Below are 19726 nucleotides of genomic sequence, written 5' to 3'. Positions count from 1 at the left end.
GCCAAAGCATACACTCACGTGACAAACATAACAGACAGGCAATAACAATTTAAGTACAACAAACAAACAAAAAAAAAAAATCCAGACAACAAAAATAAAATTCTACATCTAGAAGATAACGCATACAAAATGTCAATGAACTATAATAATTTTACTTTTGGTGTCAATGTTACTCCCTGTCCCTCAGTTTGTGGCAAGTGGCAATGTATTGTGCTGCCAAATCCACACATTCCCTTCTTTCTCCCAAAAGGAATGGCAGCTTCTCTGTCTCTGAGTGCATCTCAAATTGTGGGCAGATTTTTTTCATTTTGAGGAAGAACAGTGACCTTGTCTCTCTGTATTTCTCACATTTCGTGAGGAAATGAAGCTCTGTCTCCACCTCTTCAATGTCACAAAGTGAGCACAACCTGTCCTCTCTGGGCAGCCAGGTCTGCGGTGTCTACCTGTCTCGATAGCCAGGTTGTGTTCACTGAGTCTATATCTTGTCAATATTTTCCTTGTTTTTAAATCTTTCACTGTGGTCAGGAAATCTGCCACAGTGTCCTCTCTCTTTTTTTTTTTAGGGCCCAATAGCGTTCTAATTTGCTTTGTGTTTTTGTTTGTGTGTCCCAATAGGTGATGTAATTTTCTTTATGTTTTGCTATAATTTGGTTGACTCTAATTGTTTGTATGTTGCTGTTTTGAGGCTGCTTTGTGTTAGTAGGGGTTAATGAACTAAGCTTCAAGACTAGCTGACTGAGGGGACTCTTCTTTGGGCTCATCTCTTGGTATTTCAGGGCCTTGTAATGATACGAGTGGGGGTCGATGTTTTTGAGGTGAATCCAAAATTTAACTGCCCTTTTTTGGATGTTAATTAACAATGGGTATTGGCCTAATTCTCTCTCTCTCTCTCTCTCTCTCTCTCTCGTGCATGCACACACGCACACACAGAAAAGTGATGTGAGTCTACATGTGGAGCAGACCACTCAATGTGGGAGATGAGTGAATTTTGCCAAAGGTGTCTTTAAAAGTCCAGGACAATGAAACCTGTGAACTCTTTGCTGTTGTGTTGCTTTAGTACTTTTTTTTTTACATTGACAAATGCCTGAGAAATATTTTTAAAGGATTCTTGCAACATAAATGTATAAAAGCCTGTGTCGAAATTGGCTTGCTTTCCCCCTTGGCCGAACGCCAGGCTTTCAGTGGCCGTGGCTAACTGGGTATTAGTTATGTAACAAAAACCTCCAGTGAAATTCTATCCACATGAAATATGTAAATTACGGTCTTGACACTTTTGTGCGGGTAAGGCCAGCTGTTAAGTTGAAAATGCCTAAGCATTCCCTATTCTCTGGATGCGAAGAAAACAATGCGCTTTTTTCTTTTCACAAAAATGAAGAGACCTACAAGAAATGGGTTTCCTTATTTGGGTGTAATATCCGGAGTTTGAGACTGCTATGGAGTCTAATGTTAGTGTACAGTAGTTCAGTGTTACAACATTATTACACATTGAATGATCTTCAGGTTTAACTATATGATGGTAAAGCCTTGTTTATGTTGCTTTCTTACATTTTGTCTGGCAGTGTAAGGTTATGGCTCTAACCTAGCTAGCGATGAGGAACAGGCCACAATAATCTAATAGTATTTATTACAATTAAATGGTTATAATTGGGTCAAAAAAATATTAAGAAGACAACCAATTGTCACTTCTGGGGAATATAACCACAAATTGAATCCAGTTGCTTGCACCTTTACGGTTAAGGATCCTCTTTGTGGTCATTCACCCTGACAAACAGATTTTAAATGAACATATTCACGAGACAAAAAGGATACACAAGACAATTAATTAAAGAAGTCGTTTTGTTAGCTGATTACACAAATCCATTATTAAATCAATAGCATCATTAACATTGTTCATTTTAAATTTTATACACTTTAATAAAAATGATTACGTGTAGTGTGTTGTGTATTATGCTGATAATTAGGGGGTTCGTTCTCTCTGTCTCTCGTTCTCTCCCAGTCTGTCTCTCTGCTCGGGTACGTGCGCATGTAGGCTATAGTTCATGTTATTGTGGCTTTGTTTAGGAATGCTTTGTCGGACAGAACTCCTGTGGTCTGTTCGAGGCCTTGAGGTCTGCCAGGAACTGGCCTTCTTCTTCTAGAGTCTCCCTGGTGTGACCTTTATAACAGTTGGCCTGCGGTCAACAGTACAGGTCAATCGCTCCTCCTCTGTGGTCTTATAGCACTGACTCTCCGTCTGAAATAATAGAATATGCGATTAAATTGCGGCTGAACTTGCAGTTTGCTCTCTCGCAGATACATCAGAGAGGGATGATAATGATAGGGAACTGGCACAGAAATCTTTCCATGATGTAACTGACTGTAAAATTTACAAGCTTTATGGTGGCAATTGAAACACAGTTAGGCTGTATTATTGATGGTCGAAACTCAGGTAGGCTGTGATATTGGTGGTAGAAACACAGGTAGGCTGTGATATTGGTGGTAGAAACACAGGTATGGTTGTTATTGGTGGTAGAAATGCAGGTATGGTTGTTATTGGTGGTAGAAATGCAGGTAGGCTGTCATTTGTGGTAGAAACACAGGTAGGCTGTGATATTGGTGGGAGAAACACAGCTTGGCTGTGGTATTGGTGGTAGAAACGCAGGTAGGCTGTAATATTGGTGGTAGAAACGCAGGTTGGCTGTGATATTGGTGGTAGAAACGCAGGTTGGCTGTGATATTGGTGGTAGAAACGCAGGTTGGCTGTGATATTGGTGTAGAAACGCAGGTTGGCTGTGATATGGTGGTAGAAACGCAGGTTGGCTGTGATATTGGTGGTAGAAACGCAGCTTGGCTGTGATATTGGTGGTAGAAACGCAGGTTGGCTGTGATATTGGTGGTAGAAACGCAGCTTGGCTGTGATATTGGTGGTAGAAACGCAGGTTGGCTGTGATATTGGTGGTAGAAACGCAGGTTGGCTGTGATATTGGTGGTAGAAACGCAGGTTGGCTGTGGTCTTGGGTGCTCTCGTGACTGAATTGAATTTCTCACAATGAAGGCACTTTTATGAAAATCCCTGCAGCTCCTCTCTGGTCTCAGATGCCTGCAATGACAAAATTAAAAGCCCCTCAGCTTCAGAACCCAGCTTCAACAGCACTGATGTGAAAGGTAATGAGCAGGTAACTGGACATCAGTAGTTTGGGAAACACTAGGAGATATGCTCATAACTTTAGTTTGTGTCTGGTGTTTAGATGTTCCTAATGGGAGGTATATGGCTCTGAAATGTTCATGGGAGGTGGTGGTACCTGTAGCACTGCAATGCTAATGAGAGGAGTTTGTACCTGTAGCTCTGCAATACTAAAAAGAGGAGTTTGTACCTGTAGCACTGCAATGCTAGTGAGTGGTATGTGTACTTGTAGTGCTAGTGATTGGTATGTGTACCTGTAGCGCTGCAATGCTAGTGAGCGGTATGTGTACCTGTAGCGCTTCAATGCTAGTGAGCGGTATTTGTACCTGTAGCTCTGCAATGCGCTGGTCCTGCTGGGCCACCAGTCCATCCTGAATCATCACCTCTAGGCTCAGATCAGAAAGCCGCTTATCCTGAGCCTCCATCTCAGCCTAAACACACACACACGCACACGCACACACACACATACACACACACACACAAAATGTACTGGCAGTACTGGACAAACACTCACACACATTATACACAACACACATACACACACACAATACACCCACTTGCACACAATGTATGCACTCACACACCATAGGTAATATACGCATGCACACAGATGCAGTCTTGCACACAGAGACACACACAAACACATGCATGTACACACGCAGAGATGCGCTCAGAGTCTGTGGCGGTGCAGCTGGTCATAGACGCAGACTAACCTGCAGAAGAGTGACGTTGAGGGTCACGGTTCTGACCGCGCCCGGCGCCTCAATCGCCTGGACGACCTCTCGGACCCGGGTCAGCCTGCGTTCCACCGCGTCCCGGTCCATCAGGCCCAGCAGCGCCTCCGCCCCTCTCCGGAGCCCCTCCTCCCACGCTTCCCCCGCCTGGAGCTCCCTCCTCAGCCCCGCCCGAAGCCGGTCCGCCCGCCCCGCCCGCCTGCTCAGACGGGCCAGGGTCCGGGCGTACCCGCGCAGCTCCCGGTTCGCCCGCCCGCCCTCCCTCTCCACGAAACGCCCGTTCTCCTCCGCGCCCGACAGCAGGCGGAGCAGCCCCTCCGTGAGCGCCCCCACCTGCGAGTAGGGGGCAGGGCCTTTGGCGCCGCGGGCAAGGCACGCCCCCGTCAGCCAAAAACAGAGCAGCAGCACGCGACTAGTCCTCATGGCCGACCTGTCGCTCGGTACGTCTCCCTGGAGACCTGTGGAGGGCTGCGGATGGAGTCGAGGCATGAGGAAGCAGGGGGAGGAGTTTCCCCGTGAGCACTGGCCAATCGGAGGAGGCGGAGAGACATCAGGAGGCGTGTTTCTCGTTGCAGATGGCCCACCACCTCCTCTCCTGTACTGGTTAATGTAGCACAACTATTGCTTTAATTAATTCTTTCTCTTCATGTTCAGTGATGATTAGTCATGTTTGGATCCAGTGAACACATTCATATGGATAAATTAAAAAATCATGATATCATCATTTTGAGTAGGGAACGAAACAGCATTCCAAAATGTATTAAATATATATAAATTAGCCGCTTCATTTTTAAAAGATTTTTGAGTCTTGGGTAGTATTTTTTCATCTTAACATCTGAAGGGAATGAGGTCATTCAAAATGTATGTCCCACATGAAAGTGTGAAATGGCAATCATTTATAGTCGAAATAATCTGTAATTCAGCAGCTGTGTTACACATTATTATTATTATGATTATTATTATTATTATTATATATTTTTTAATGACCACATGATATGTTTGAACAATTCCTTTCAGACCACATTCTCCTGAAATGGTAAGACGAAAAAAACAACACTCGGCCAAGTTATATTAAATAATTTAGTAAATATTGGGGAGCACTGCTTAATAAAGCTTGTTTAATTTGTGTGAGTGAAGATAGCCAATGTTGCTTGTCGTAACTTGGCCTCATTTTCATATAAATACTTTAAACGGCAGGCCTAGATTTTGTAAGTTTTAGTTGATTACTTATAGACAGTGCTTTGCGTGCATGAGTAACATGGCAGTTTTATTCGTTTTTTTGTTGAAGTTTTATTGTACCGTCCAATTCGCGCTGACTTACGTGATGCTCGCTAACTGCATTGTTTAACAGTGGAATGCCTGCCTGCACAAATATATACTAACATTGTCCACGAGATGGCAGAATGTGACCAGTCATGTGTACCTTAGCTCCGCAATGATTTAAAAATTAACGTGAAAACAAAATGTTAGATCGTGTCCTAAAAGTGAGACGCGGATAAACGATACCATGATAAATTATTGTTACCATCATTGAACTACTTTTTGTTCTGTAGTTTATACAGACAAAGCTGCTGTGTTTTGTACGCTGGTGTTGCCGCACCTGGTTGCATACACCTGTGTATGTGCGTGCGCATATCCGTAGGACTGAGCGTATGTCTTTTTTTCTGAGAGATTTACAGCAGGTCATTAATTCCACTGGACCGAACTAATTATCTAATGGTTCTGGGCACTGTCCTTTCTGTTCTGAAGGGCACTGGGGCAGGTTTGTTGCGCAGGTAGCTACGCATCAGAAACCCGTCAGGTGGAGTGATTAGCAGATGGCTTTGTACTTCCTGTTTGGCTGAGCTCAGTAGAGCTGAACCTGTCAGTGGATCTTTGCGTTCTGCGAGGTGAGGAATCAGGGCAATCAGGTGAGTACTTGTCCGTCAGCCCTGTCGCACCAAATCCACTCCTAATAAACCAGATTAAAGGCTAATCCCTATGGAACTGAGTGGCTGGGTTTACCGATGAACAATCGTGCAGCAAGGCAGCCAGAAGCTCGGATTTGTGGAAAGTAACATAAGTACGGAGAGGACCACATACTACTATAGAGAACTATATACTGCTATACTGGCACCCAACTCACATACACTCACACTATTCATACACACACAGACACGTGGGCATGCATATTTTAATTCTTTATTTGACACTGGAGTTACACTTACAACAAAGTAAAAAAAAAAAAAAAAACAATAAAAAATGTGGGGATGTGGGGATAAGTACCAAAGTGTCACTGACCATACATGTAATAGTATTTTTCATTTTTGTTTTTTTGACAAATATTGTAAAATATTGTTATTTTTGCACAAAAGTGCACGCATCACCCTTTGCCTGTGCTAAATCTTCGTCTCCTGCTTAGAAATGGATCTGACTGCTGTGCTCTGCTGTAGCCAGAAGCTGTAACTTATTCAGTAATAGCTCTGACCTCTCTCCGATATTTCTTTTCAAGGCTTGATGTACTTTCTGGGCGTCATGTGACCTTCCCTAAAATGGCCTGGCATTTTGCTCCGGTCTTCGGTGAACGCCCACCCAGCCTCTCTGTCTGAGCTGAGCGCGGGCCCCAAATGCCAGACATTTGAAGTCATGCAGTTTAACGGACGATTCGCGGGACTTCAATAAACACCAAAACTCCCACAAAGAAAAGTCCATTAATGGTACGGGCCGTTTCTGTTCTCCCGAGGCGGAGGACGAACCGAACGCTCGGACGTCACTTAAACGTGAGTCAGGAATCAGAAGTCAACGACCCACCAACCAATCCGGTCAGTTTCGGGACTCTGCGGAAGACTGCAGAGACTTCCGGAGAAGTTTGTCTGGGTGTCTCCTTTAACACGATCATAATTCAGAGCACGAGAGCGGCGTGTGACCTGCAGTAATCCTGCTTATGTTTAAGGTTCGGTTTAATGTTCCCCTAATTCACGCGGACCGAGGGACCCTGTCCTCTCCGGTGCATATTGCATGGTGCAGCTCAGAGTGAGCCGGGTCTTTGACCGTGCTAGGACTCCGGCCCCTCCCCAGGCACGCTGGCTTTAATTGGGGTTTGAAGGGTAAACGCTCCGCGCCGCGGCGTGGGCGGGGGCTGCGGTGTGACCTCTGCTCGTACAGATTTTAGGCGAGTAGCTCCAGGGCGCGGTTAGACGCCAGGTCGGAACGGAAAGGAGATACGGACAGAGCCACGCCTATTTATTTATTTATTTATTTATTTATTTATTTATTTATTTATTTATTTGCTGAACTCGTATAATTAGTCCTTTACTTTTGCGCCCAGTTCGTCGTTCTCAGTTCCGCTAACACTCAGCCTCTCTTTGCTGGCGTTGCGTGATTCTGGCCGAACCTCTACCCTCCCGCTCAGACCGAAGCACGATAAAACCATTAAAGATTCCAGAGACAAACACCGCCCTCTCGCTTACATTTAAAAAACGATAGCAACAAGGTCTGCGCTCAATACCGTGGACGGGGTTATCTTACAGGAATGAATCGCCTGACGAATTGGGTGGTTCTGGCTGGAAGTATGTTCAGGTTGCACAATGTTTATCTCTCCGGTTGACAGTTTGTAAATGGGAGAATATGAGCCCCCGCTCTTCCTGCAACCTGTGGAGCCATACGGGAGACATATTGGGGGTATTTTTATTCTCCATTTATATCCTGCTCCTAGGCCAGATTACCCACAACCACTGCTCTTTTCATTTTAAAGATGATACGCAACTATGTTTGTCTTTAATGCAGATTTTCATGAATCTCCAATGTATAAGAGACGAATTTCGTATTGGAGATTGAATTTTCTCCAACTGAAATCAGGTGAAACTGAAGTTCTTTTACTGCGTTCAAAGCAACCAGATATTTATTATTCATGTAAGTGTGGGTACCATAATGTGGGAACCATACTATAATAGAAAAATAAAGAATTTCAGTGTCATTACTCATTCCCTCTTTGACACAATAAGCTATAATAATAATAATAATAATAATAATAATATTTACAATACTCACCCTCACTCTAGATGTCAGATTTGTGTATCTGTGTGTGATAAAGCATGTGAGTGCATGGGTTTGAGAGAGAATACCTGTGTGAGTGTGTGAGAGAGAGAGAGACAGAGAGAGTGTTGTGTGTATGTATGTGTGTGTGTGTGTGTGAGAGACACAGAGATAGAGAGAGTGTGTGGGTAGCGTCTCTCTGGCTGTGCTGTGCAAAAATAACAACAAAAAGTGCGTGCGTGTGTGTTAGTGGGCAGTGTGTACTTGTGTGTGTGTGTGTACATATTTGTTTGTGAATAGTCTGATAAGTGTGTGGGTATTCATGAATTGTGTGTGTGTGCGTGAGAGACACAGAGAAAGAGAGAGAGTGTGTGGGTAGCGCCTCTCTGGCTGTGCTGGATTAGATGGGTGTTTAATTTCAAATTTAGATGGACCTTCTGCTACTGTCCAGAGGAAATCTCTCTCTCTCTTTCTCTCTCTCTCTCCCTCCCTTGCTCTCTTTTTCTTCCTCTTTCTCTCTCTGTCTCTCACTTTCTCTCTCTCCCTGTCTCTTTGTATCTTGCTCTGTCTCTCCCTCTTCCTCTGGTATTTGTGATATATGTGGGGGCAAAGGGAGGTCGTGGACTGTGGGTTGTGATGCTGCTGGATTTCACATGGAGAGTCTTCTTCTCATCTGCTGGACTTGGAGATACGCAAGTTGGAGAAATGGCTCTCTGCTCTATTTTTCCCTCTTTTTCCCCCCCGATAAAAAGGAGGTCAGAGTTGAGGTGAGTGCCATTTTTACTCCTTCGGAAGTTCAGCCTGTTTCTGATTAGTGAGATTTACTTTGATAAAGGTTCTGTGCTGTAGTTGCATATGTGTAATCACATTCATGTGACATACAGTAAATGTGCCCTTGCTTGTCATATGAATTTCAACTCATAAATTTTAGGGGCATATGCACGCTTACTTGTGACAGTAGAGAATTTTAGTGCATTACACAGTAATTTTGCTCCACAAGGTGACAACGCTGTTCTCTCCATGTGTCCATAATGGTGCGGAAGCTGTAGTCATGTGATCATCAGGTCACATGAGCAAGGTCACCTGAGAGAGTGAGAAAAAGTGAGAGACAGAAAGTAAGAGGGTGAAAAGGGTGAGAGCAGGAGAGCATTGAGAGATTGAAAGAGTGAGGAACGGCCAATGAAGAGAGAGCTTGAGAGAGGGCCAGGTCGAGAGAGTCCTCAAGAAAGCATGTGATTGGTTCTTCTCCTGGGTGATGTCAGCCGTACTGATCAGCCAATGAGATTATGTATAGTACTGTGAAAAAGATTTTTAGATTTTTAAATATAATATATAGTGTATATTTGGTCTTAGATGTTTATTTTTTGTTTTCTGAATTAGTGTGTCAGTAGAAAAGAGAAAATTTTAGATTTCCAAACATGAATTTTCTAAATGAAATTTTACAGATACATTTTTGTATTTTGTTAAATAAAGTAATATTTTAAGTAACAGATGTAGTATTGATTGATGTAGTTTTAAAGGCGAAGGGTGGTCACACCAAACATTGATTTTATTTAGTTTTTAACTATTTACTGCTCTTTATATTATTTTTTCGATATTTGTAACCTTTCATTTCATTATTTTTGAAAGCATCTTAGCTGTATAGCATTTTTTTTTTACAGGTGACTAAGACTTTTGCACAGTACTGTATATCGGGATGACACTGGAAGGGTGATTCCTCATAAAGATCAGTTTGTCTCAGGGGCCCATGAAGTCCACCATACTGAATTTTACACCTGCGCACAATGTATGATAAACCATCAAAAACGTGCATGGCACAGCTTTAACATTAAAACATAAAATCATTTACGCTACTTTGTTTTGGACCATTTTTTGCAGTCAATGCTTGTAAATTGGTTACTCAATACTGTGCCACCAGATACACTGGAACACTCACTGGTGTGATGGAAGAATACAATTAAAATTAATTTCAATTACAATTAATTGTTAATATTAGTCACAGATTTTTGTTGGAACATTATTCATCTGAATTTAAATGAATCTATGAATGTGTTGCTTAGTGAGAAGAAGAGAGAGTGAGAGACTGAGAGAGAGAGAGAGAGAATAAATGTCATCATTTAATTAATTAATCACTAAGAATTGACCTTTAACCCCTCAAATTCAGGGGACCCGCTGCTCGTAAGGACAGCACTTCTTTGTATACTGTTCAGTTTTTACAGGTCCGATTGTTTTAGTTCTGCTGGGGCCTGCTGCTGGTTAAATCCTGTGGCCCACTTTCTGGAAAGTACCTTCATTTCCGTCATTCCTCTACGCCAGCGAAATAGTTCCCCCATTTACTAACGTCGATAAATATAGTCGAGTGGACAGGCCACTTTGAATATTTCTTTACCATTTTAGGAAAAAAAATCCATTGATTTCAGGGAATGTGAAGGCAGGCATTTTAACAAGAAAAAGGGACAAACGGTGGGGGGGTGGGGGTCAGAGTCAGACCCATGTACCCAATGCATTGCCACTGAGGAACTTAGTGCCAATAGGGGGTAACGTCATACCTGTCCCTGTATGGCAAAAGCTGACAGTACGGACGGGCGTCGCCGAAACTCACAAATTTCCGGCACGAATTTCCCAGGCGCTAACGTAGCATCGCTACGTGAGATTATATGCAGACGACTCGGGTCTTTCTCCGCGGTGAGAGGAGAGAACCGTTTCATGGGTCGCTCGCTTCTAAACCGAAGGAAACAAAGGGAAAACGAGGAAGTGAAAGGTAAAAACGTGACGGGGCTCTTTTTGAACTGCGCGCACTGTGCGCACCCGATTCATATGGTGACCTCTGGGCTGTCCGACCTCGCCGCGGCGTCCCCTGTGCTGCCGGAGGTCGTTGCTGGGGTCGTGCGGGTTCCTGGCATGGTGATTTGTGAGCTCTGGTTAAAATCACATTGCCAGGGATTACCACACAGCCACTGGCGCCGCTAGCCGCGGTCTTCTTCTGGGGAAATGGAGGAGAGCAGGATCGTGAATGAGCAGGTGCAGGGCTTCGCTGATTGGTGAACAGTCATGGCTTCTCTCTGTGTTCACAGTGGCTAAGTCCTGCGCTTGAAAAGAGACTGGACAAAACGGAAGAAGAGAGACAGGGGGAGACAGAGAGCCGTGTACAGCTTTCGTAACAGATGATGGCTCTGTTCTGCTTGTACACTGCGTCAGTATTTGTGTTGTATGTCAGTGTTTATGTTGTGTGGGTCAGTGTTTGTGTTATGTGGGTCAGTGTTTGTGCTATGTGGGTCAGTGTTTGTGCTATATGGGTCAGTGTTTGTGTTGTGTGGGTCAGTGTTTGTGCTGTGTGGGTCAGTAATTGTGCAGCATTGGTCAGTGTTTTGTGTTGTGTAGGTCAGTATTTGTGTTGTGTGGCTCAGTATGTGTGCTTTGTGTGTCAATGTTTGTGTTGTGAGGGTCAGTGTTTGTATTGTGTGGGTCAGTGTTTGTGTTGTGTGGGTCAGTGTTTGTGTTGTGTGTGTCAGTGTTAGTCTTGTGATGGTGAACTGGACGTGTCACTGCGCTGGTCACATGGTGCAAACCGGATTGGTTCAGATCAGCCCCGGACCAGATCTCCCGTGCCTACTGAGCTGACAGCAGTTTTACTGGAACACTGGCTCAGTTCAGCAGGAACAGGAGTCTGGACCCATTCACACCCGGGAGACAATACACCCACCCAGGACTCTCATAAACTCAAATGATAATCAATGCATCCACCCAGGAATCATCAGTGGAAAAAGCCAGACAAAACTCATCATTGCTACAAAAGGAGTATACTGACCTCTAGTGGTTATAAATGGCAAGGGCAAACACAGCAGTAAGAAGCCATAAACTGTACAATTACCTGCCTCTGATGGTATGATCAGACTTGAGTCCTCTGCCCTCACAGAACGGCGACAGGCCCATACTGTCTCAATTACACCCTCCAGCAGGATTTTATATCAGACAGGCCTGCTGGTCCCCTCTGAACACAATCCACTCTAATGGCTTAGATGCCCTATAACTGAGCAATCTTCTCCACACTGATTGATCCTGATATCCCATTACGCTTGCCAGCCAGTCGAGGCTGAGGGTGTGGCTTTTGAAGAGATGATTAACCCCTTAAAGAGTAGGTTTTTTGGTATGTTTTTTTTTTCTTCGAAATTCTAAGTCAGTGTTCTAGAACTCCATTGCTTTCAATCACCAGTAGTGATCGTTACATCAGCATTAGAATGTCCAGTTAAGAACATTCTAACCATATGTTTGAGATCTAACACCGTAAAGGATTAAAATTCAGTTGTTGTCATTGAATAAACAAAATCTGTTGTTTGCATAATGGAGAAACAGATTAGCGTACCTTAATCATATACTTTTCCATCCATAATTGACTGTGAGATAACCCTAATAATGTGGAATATCAGCTCATAATCTTCCATCACTAACAGATTATAAATGCAATGTTTTCTCAAGAATAAAAGTGATTACATTACAAAGTGTTGCTCAAAATCCCTAACCTTGACAGAAAGACAGGTAGTCAGTCCAGCTTTTTTGTTTTCAGTTGCTCAAATTTCATTTGGTGTGAGATGTTTTTGGGTAGCGTGTGAGACAGAGCCTGAAAGTGTGTATCTCACACCAAAAGTGTGAGACTTGGGTACCCTGGCTTTGAATCATGAGCAGTTCCTTTCCATCTCCACACTTTCCATCACTTTGGTGTAGGTTAATACTCATTGCATCTGTCCATTAGACTTCCAGAACTTGACAGCAGTTTTTTCATGTACTTTTTTTTGCTAACTTTAACCTGGCCATTCTGATCTTGAGGTTTACCAGTGGTCTGCATCTTGCAGTGAACCCTCTGAGGATATGCTGGAGTGGTCTTCTCTTTATGGTAGGCTTTGACACATCTATGCCTACATCCTGGAGAGTGTTGCTGATCTGTTTGACAGTTGAAAAGGGGGGTTTCTTCACAATTTAAAGTATTATTTTGTCATCAACTACAGTGGCCTGCTTTACTGACAAAGAATGCATGCATGTATATATGTATGTATGTATTGTTATAGATAAAAAAAACTAATAATAATAATTTCCTTTGCATTACCTTAGTTTTCCTGTGCATTTTGACTTTCCTCTTGCTAAAGTTCAAAAACCTACATATTGTATCCTAATAATGCCAACTCAATGTCGCTTCAAAATTAATTACATGGCCATCCAGGTTCTGTTAACAAGGAAAGCCAGCAAAAAACCTTTTAAAATGTCAAACTTCTATCCGTATAACTGGCATGATACGGGCACACAAGTAATATCACGTACTTGCAAATCTCTTGGATGCAGGAAGCAAATGATCGAACAGATTAGGGGCGGGTCGGCTACCTACCTGTTCTACCTATTATCCTACCGCAGGCTTTTAACGCGTCACGGCCAGGAGGAGCTACCGCACCTGCGGGAAGTTAAATCATTACGATTCAACTGGTCTGCATCAACGTCCCAGCACCTGAAACAGCGTTCGGGCTCTGTGCGGCGTTTTAGACCTGCAGTAGAGCCGTCTTTTGACTTCTGTCTGTCTGTCTAACGTGATGGGGGTGATTGACGATCTCAGCGCTATGCCGGACACCGGTTTCGGGTGCGCCGTGACGAACCGTTTCGACCGACTTCTGGACGACGAGGCTGACCCGTTCGACATCCTTCGCGAGGCCCAGGCTGAGAAGCAGAAGAAGAAGAAAAAAGAAGAGCAGAAGAAAGCTGACCCGGGGAAACCAGGAAAAAAAGAATCTCAAAAGGAGAGGAAGGTTCCTCTAAGCGGGGGTGGCGATGCAGGTGCGTATATTGGTGGACACGCACTAGGTAAAATTAAACAAGCTTACTTTTAAGCGTCTATTCAGGACTGAGTTGAGCGTTTTCTTCAGTTGAAAGCGAGGTGTGTCTTAGCACGTGTTCTGAGCGGTGCTTAGTATGGGCTAGCCAACTCCACCAGGCAAGTTCTGAAATGTATGTTTTATTGCAAACAAATGCTATTACGTCACTTTACCTGCTGCGAGTCCCACCCGATTTAATGAGCATTACTTTGAAATGGGTCGTGCCTGTGCGCGCTCGAAATGACTAAAGTCTGTATTTTTCTTTCTTTTTTTTTTTTTGGAGGGGGCTGACTCGCACAGCTGACTCGCGCAAATCGACGTGTGCACATTTGGTTTTTTGAACTTGCTATTACAAAAAGGTCTCGTCATATTTACATGAGGCCATGTTCATTAAAACCGAATTATTCACCAAACTGTGAGCATTTCTCCATTGAAATTACTTCAAAGCGTATCTTATCGATTACAAAACATCCCACTGCTAAGGTTAAACGCACATGGGTCCCACCAGCTAGGAAATCACTGCAGTCCCCGAATTCGCAACGCTTAATTGAAAATTTCAGACTCACGGCCCTGTTGTAATCGTGATACCTCAAAGAAAAGCCAGGCAACTTGAATGTGCGCCGAAAAGATAACCTCTTTGGTGCGCTTAACATTTTTTACATATCTTCTATAGAGCCAAAAAAAAAGATCTTGTACTCCATCAACGTTGTGCAGCCGAAGTGACAGAAGTGGCTCGCAGGCAGGTTGGGCTCGTTAACCCTGCTTTCTCGTGCAGGTCAGAAGGCCCCGCTTCGCGTGGGACTGGCCCCAAGCCAGGACCGCGGGGAGAAGCGCGTGGTGTTCAGGGAGCGACGGCACAACGAGATTGATGCTCCTCTGGAATACTCTATTGTGAAGTAGGTTCTGGAATATTCCACGGTTTTATCCCCTGTATAATTAAACTTTGTATTACTGTTGCACACGTCTCCGATTGATGCAGATTGTAATGTTAGTGGTTCTCGCCGAAATGAACTGTTAGCTGCTCTTTCTCTGCCTGATTCATAACTAGGTGACACTAATTGGACTGACTGAGCCGGTACGGTCACATGCACACAATACTTTGAGAAATGGTACATGGTAAAGGTCATTCTACATAAGGTTTACCTGTACCACAAAAAACAATTGATGCTGATATTCATGAATACACGGTGATTAGAGGTATCTCATATAAGCTCTGTAGGACACATGAATTTATTCCGGAGCGATTTATGTAGACAATAAATCATGTTGTAAATAAATAATAAATGTTACATACAATGAATACAATAAATGTTACACAATTCATGTATATAGGTGGATGTTCACTGAAGTAATTTAGGTTGGATACGTTGCTCCAGGACGCAACGGCAGTGCCCCGCTGCAGAACTTGACCTTCAAGCCCAGTTCCCTAATTGCTATGCTAAAATACCTCTAACATTGAGAGCTTGTTTTTGTGCCACCACGTGCATTTTTTTCTATTACATTTTTGTAGAACGGCCTATATTAAAACGGTAATTTCTTTTATTTATATATTAATTAATTCTTTCAGAAATTGTAAAAGAAATTGCTTTTTCTCTGATTTATTCAGTCCAGAAATTGAATTGCGTTAGTGTTTCGTAATGTAGCGGCAGAAATGTCTCACGGTCACTGGAAAAAAACGAGCCTGTTGGATTCACTGTGACAAGCTCGTGAGTGAATTACGACTAGATTCCTTGCTAAGCGGAATGTGCTGGAACCCCGTGTTGAGAGGTGTGGGGGGTATGTGAGTTTGTTGGAAGGAGTGAATGTGTTCTTTTTTTGGAGAGCCATTGATTCACACTTGGTGTCGTTTGCTTGATTGCCATTGGCTAACATGTGGCTTGGCATTAAAATGGGTTGTATTTGCATTGCATTTTTTAATTTTGCACGTGCTATCATTTACCATACGCTATCTTGGCGGCTGACAGGTCACATTTTTTACATGCATTATTCTTATACATGTGGATGTTTTACTGAAGCCATTTTGATCAAGTGCCTTGCTCAAGGGTACAGTGACAGAGGCCCTATATGGAACTGAATCCACAATCTGCATCAATTACACTAGCCATTACACTAACCTTTACATTAGCCTTTGCACTAGCATTCGCACCATAGCATCTACAGTGCATTGTAAATGTGGGTTAAAGTTGTTTTTGTGTGTTTTTTACGCCCGCAGGCCACAGGAGCAGGCAGATCCTGGGGCCCGAGGAGGGCGGGGCGGAGCGCGCGGGCGGGGGGGGCGAGGCGGGGGGCATCCCCGGGGTGCGGAGGCTGCAGACCAGAGGCGCAAGCGAGAGTTCGACCGCCACAGCGGAAGCGTGAAAACGTGTGTACTTTACGGACCCTCAAGAGATTTCTACCCAAAAATGGAAGAACAATATCTGCAGGCCGTAATGCCTAGAACCTGTGTGTAATTCTCTGCTCTGTAATGTGCTGCTCCTAGAAGTTAAATTGCTTATGGCATTGTTGCTTAGGACAACTTTGCTCCTGTTTAGTACAAAATGTCTGTAGGTTTGCATTCATGCTTTTCATAGCTTGTCTTTGTTCTTGCCATTTTAAAGTGTGTGTTCTTTGTCAATCAAGCAATTTGGCTTGTCTGTAAGGTGTTCCTTAAACTTTATGTTCATAGACTGCAGACGCAGCCATCTGTGGTTTCCTTGCCTGAAGCTGTCAGTTAATTGCAGAGTTTTTGTCTGTCTGTGTGAAATGTTTCTGAAATGCTTCATTGGAGTTGTATTACAGTACGCCAATTGTAACTTATTTTCCTCCTAGATTGAAGTTTGATTTGAAGCTTATGAAAAGTAGATTTGCTGTGTTGCTACCACAGACATGAATGGCTGCATGCGCATGTAATGCAATGGTGTGAATTTTTAGCACAATCCAGTGCGTCCACCCTGAGATCAGCTCCTCGGCTGTGAATGAGATGTGTGTGTGTGAGGTGTGTGAGTGTGGATTTCCGCTTGTGTGGTGGTCAGACCTACACATTTGGCTGTGAGGTGTGTGCATGCCTGTATGTACTTTTATGTGCCAGTCGAATGTACGCTTTTGGCTGTGCGTGTATATGTCTGTTTGCTGGTCAAACGTTCATGTTTGGCTGTGAGGTGTGTCAGTGTGCATTTGTGTGTGGGTCTAGCATACTTGTGTGGATGTGAGGTGTGTGGATGTCTGTGTGGCTGTGCATTTGTGTGCGGGTCTAATGTACGCGTTTGGTTGTTTAAGGGGGGTCCGGCCGGAGGAGAAGAGGGGAGGAAACGGGCCTCATAACTGGGGCTCCGTGAAGGACCAAATGAGGTGGGTACGGCTGAGGAGGAGAGTGCAGGGCTCTCCCTGAGAAAGGCACTCCTGCTGAGGAGGAGGTGGAGGAGGAGATGTGTTTTTAGTGCCGTGATTGTGGTGTATGTATAGAAGATGGGGACGGTACTGACGTAGGGGGTGTTTGTATGGAAGGTAGGGATGGTACTGATGGGGGTGGTGTTTGTATAGAAGGTGAGGATGGTACTGATGGGGGTGGTGTTTGTATAGAAGGTGAGGATGGTACTGATGGTGGTGGTGTTTGTATAGAAGGTGGGGATGGTACTGATGGGGGTGGTGTTTGTATAGAAGGTGGGGATGGTACTGATGGGGTGGTGTTTGTATAGAGGTGGGGATGGTACTGATGGGGGTGGTGTTTGTATAGAAGGTGGGCATGGTACTGATGGGGGTGGTGTTTGTATAGAAGGTGGGCATGGTACTGATGGGGGTGGTGTTTGTATAGAAGGTGAGGATGGTACTGATGGTGGTGGTGTTTGTATAGAAGGTGGGGATGGTACTGATGGTGGTGGTGTTTGTATAGAAGGTGGGGATGGTACTGATGGGGGTGGTGTTTGTATAGAAGGTGGGCATGGTACTGATGGGGGTGGTGTTTGTATAGAAGGTGAGGATGGTACTGATGGGGGTGGTGTTTGTATAGAAGGTGGGGATGGTACTGATGGGGGTGGTGTTTGTATAGAAGGTGGGGATGGTACTGACGGAGGGGGTGTGCGTTTTCAGTGCCGTGATGGATGCGATTACTAATGAGGGTGGAGGAGACGCAGAGGGAGCGCAGGAGGTTGCCGAGGTGGATGGAGAGCTCAGGTGAGTCTGGGCTGACCCCTGTAGACAGTGCTTGGTCTTGGGAGGGTGGACTGGGGGGGGAAGTCTGGGAATTTTATGGGTGCCCTGGGAATCATGTTGGGGCTCCAGTGATGGTCTAGGGACACTGGAACCCAACATGATTCCCAGTGATGGTATAGGGACACAGGAGATCTTGCTGGGGCTCCGGTGATGGGCACTGCTATGTGGGACTCGCCCTGGTTCGTGCAGAGTGACCGAAGCGGACGCGGAGGCTGCTGGGAAGGTGGAGATGTCCCTGGACGAGTGGAAGGCCCTGCAGGAGCAGAACAGGCCCAAGATGGAGCTGAACCTGCGCCGGGCAGACACCAGCGTGCTCTCCAAGGCCGTGGTCATCCACCAGTCCAGACACCTGGAGGTCAGTCAGGGCCTGCTCGACACTGCCCCCTACTGGCCGGGCACTGCAACAGGACCCTCGCTGTCTCGCTCATCTGTTAAAGCAGTGGTACTCTAACCTTGGTCCAGGAGAGGGACAGGGTCTGCTGGTGGTTACTCTGCACTTAATCGGTTTGAGCTGTTGACTCGTTAACTCGGTCCACCTGGTTACTTGGTTCTTTTTTTGGTGCTGATGTTTGAGGTGGAAAACAAAAGCCGGCGGACCCTGTGGCTCTCCAGGACAGTGTGAGTGTGTGTGTGAGAAGCACATCTCCGTGTGTAAGGGTTTCCCAGTCTCTGTCGCTCCAGGGCCGGGTGTGTGGGTGGGTGTGAGTGTGTGTGTAGCAGATTTCTGTGCCCAAGTGCTTCCTGGTCTCCGTCTCTCCAGGACGTGAGTGACGGACCGGAGGAGGAGGAGGACGGTCACTTCTTCCGCCGACCTGCCAACGACATCACCTCCCGCATGGAGATCAACTTCGGCCACTTGAAGCGCCCGATGCGGGGGGGCAGAGGGGGCCGAGGCGGGCGCGGCAGGGGAGCCCCCTTCCCCGCCCCTGAGACTGAACCTCAGCCGCCGTCTGATGCGGTAAGTGCCTGTGCTGTGGTGCCTGTGCCGTGTGGTGCCTGTGCTGCATTGTCTGTACTGCAGTAGCTGTGCTGGGGTAGGTGTATGTGACGTGGTATCTGATGCGATAAGTGTCTGTGCTGCAGTGTGTGTGCTGCAGCATGCAGACTCTGTGCTGCGGTTCCTCAGTCCCACGGAACATGTTCAACAGAGATCCCACTATTTTGTTCCAACCACCGGGATTTGCTAAATTTGCCACAATTCTTCTGCCAGGAGGTAGACCTAATTGGTGAAAGCAGCTGGCTGAGTTCACGGTTGGAAGAAACACCCGGCAGGACTTTTGCTTTCTGGCCCCTGGACTTTCCACCTCTGGTGGTTAAAGCCCTAGACGGGCCGTGCGTTTGGAGAGCTTGAGCCTTTCTGCGTTTTTCACCGTTCCAGGCCCCGCCTCCAGCCCCGGCTCCACCTCCGGCTCCAGCACCCAACCCCGACGATCCAGAGGACTTCCCCGCTCTCGGGGCTCGGGAGGCCTGAACGGGGTCACCTGATCGCACCAATCGGGCGGCTCGTGGGCGGGGCATGTCGCGCTCTGCGATTAATGGGCCTTTTCGCTGCATTAGCCTTAACTGCTATTTAAAATAAACAGGTTTGGTTCATAGCTTCCGGATTCGTTTGTTTTGTTTTTTTTTTTTTTTATCAGGAGTGACTTCTGATCTCTGTATGGCCAGTGTTTGGTATGTTATGAATTTCACCTGTGGGGGCGGGGAAAAAAAATAAAAGTGTGTGCATTGTAGAAACTGCTTGGATCTTATTTTGGGCGTGTCGACTGCTTGAT

The 19726-nt window shown here is 45.3% G+C and overlaps 2 protein-coding genes and 1 long non-coding RNA gene across 3 annotated transcripts; 2 read left to right on the top strand and 1 right to left on the bottom strand.

Annotated features, from left to right (window-relative positions):
* Window positions 1–1409: 1409 nt before the first annotated feature.
* LOC135239538 (uncharacterized) lies at window positions 1410–4532 on the bottom strand. The gene is made up of 3 exons (XM_064308247.1): window positions 3877–4532; window positions 3490–3594; window positions 1410–3079 (listed from the first exon to the last, which is right to left on the bottom strand). The coding sequence occupies exons 1-3, from the start codon at window positions 4384–4386 to the stop codon at window positions 3041–3043; spliced, it is 654 nt and encodes a 217-aa protein (XP_064164317.1). The 5' UTR covers window positions 4387–4532; the 3' UTR covers window positions 1410–3040.
* Window positions 4533–5485: 953 nt separating this feature from the next.
* On the top strand, window positions 5486–9764 carry LOC135239371 (uncharacterized). Its single transcript, XR_010325357.1, has 3 exons — window positions 5486–5807; window positions 6389–8678; window positions 9573–9764. It is a non-coding gene; the product is annotated as an uncharacterized LOC135239371 (long non-coding RNA).
* Window positions 9765–13339: 3575 nt separating this feature from the next.
* On the top strand, window positions 13340–19652 carry LOC135239370 (intracellular hyaluronan-binding protein 4-like). Its single transcript, XM_064307981.1, has 8 exons — window positions 13340–13728; window positions 14542–14662; window positions 15979–16128; window positions 17022–17093; window positions 17832–17915; window positions 18144–18309; window positions 18715–18912; window positions 19333–19652. Exons 1-8 carry the CDS (start codon window positions 13488–13490, stop codon window positions 19423–19425), a joined length of 1125 nt encoding a protein of 374 aa, XP_064164051.1. The 5' UTR covers window positions 13340–13487; the 3' UTR covers window positions 19426–19652.
* Window positions 19653–19726: the final 74 nt, after the last annotated feature.

This window comes from Anguilla rostrata, chromosome 14 (assembly GCF_018555375.3).
Source record: "Anguilla rostrata isolate EN2019 chromosome 14, ASM1855537v3, whole genome shotgun sequence".
Lineage (NCBI taxonomy): Eukaryota > Metazoa > Chordata > Actinopteri > Anguilliformes > Anguillidae > Anguilla > Anguilla rostrata.
The sequence above is the reverse complement of the archived record's forward strand: the minus strand, read 5'-3'. Positions and strand labels throughout refer to the sequence as shown.

Excerpts from the sequence above, each read along its gene's own strand:
- LOC135239538 (XM_064308247.1), bottom strand. The coding sequence starts at position 4,386 with ATGCCTCGACTCCATCCGCAGCCCTCCACAGGTCTCCAGGGAGACGTA. Across the intron at positions 3,595-3,876 it reads TCAACGTCACTCTTCTGCAG|GCTGAGATGGAGGCTCAGGA; the intron begins GTTAGTCTGCGT and ends GTGTGTGTTTAG. Across the intron at positions 3,080-3,489 it reads AGCGCATTGCAGAGCTACAG|GCATCTGAGACCAGAGAGGA; the intron begins GTACAAATACCG and ends TTGTCATTGCAG.
- LOC135239370 (XM_064307981.1), top strand. The coding sequence starts at position 13,488 with ATGGGGGTGATTGACGATCTCAGCGCTATGCCGGACACCGGTTTCGGG. Across the intron at positions 13,729-14,541 it reads AAGCGGGGGTGGCGATGCAG|GTCAGAAGGCCCCGCTTCGC; the intron begins GTGCGTATATTG and ends TTTCTCGTGCAG. Across the intron at positions 14,663-15,978 it reads CTGGAATACTCTATTGTGAA|GCCACAGGAGCAGGCAGATC; the intron begins GTAGGTTCTGGA and ends TTACGCCCGCAG.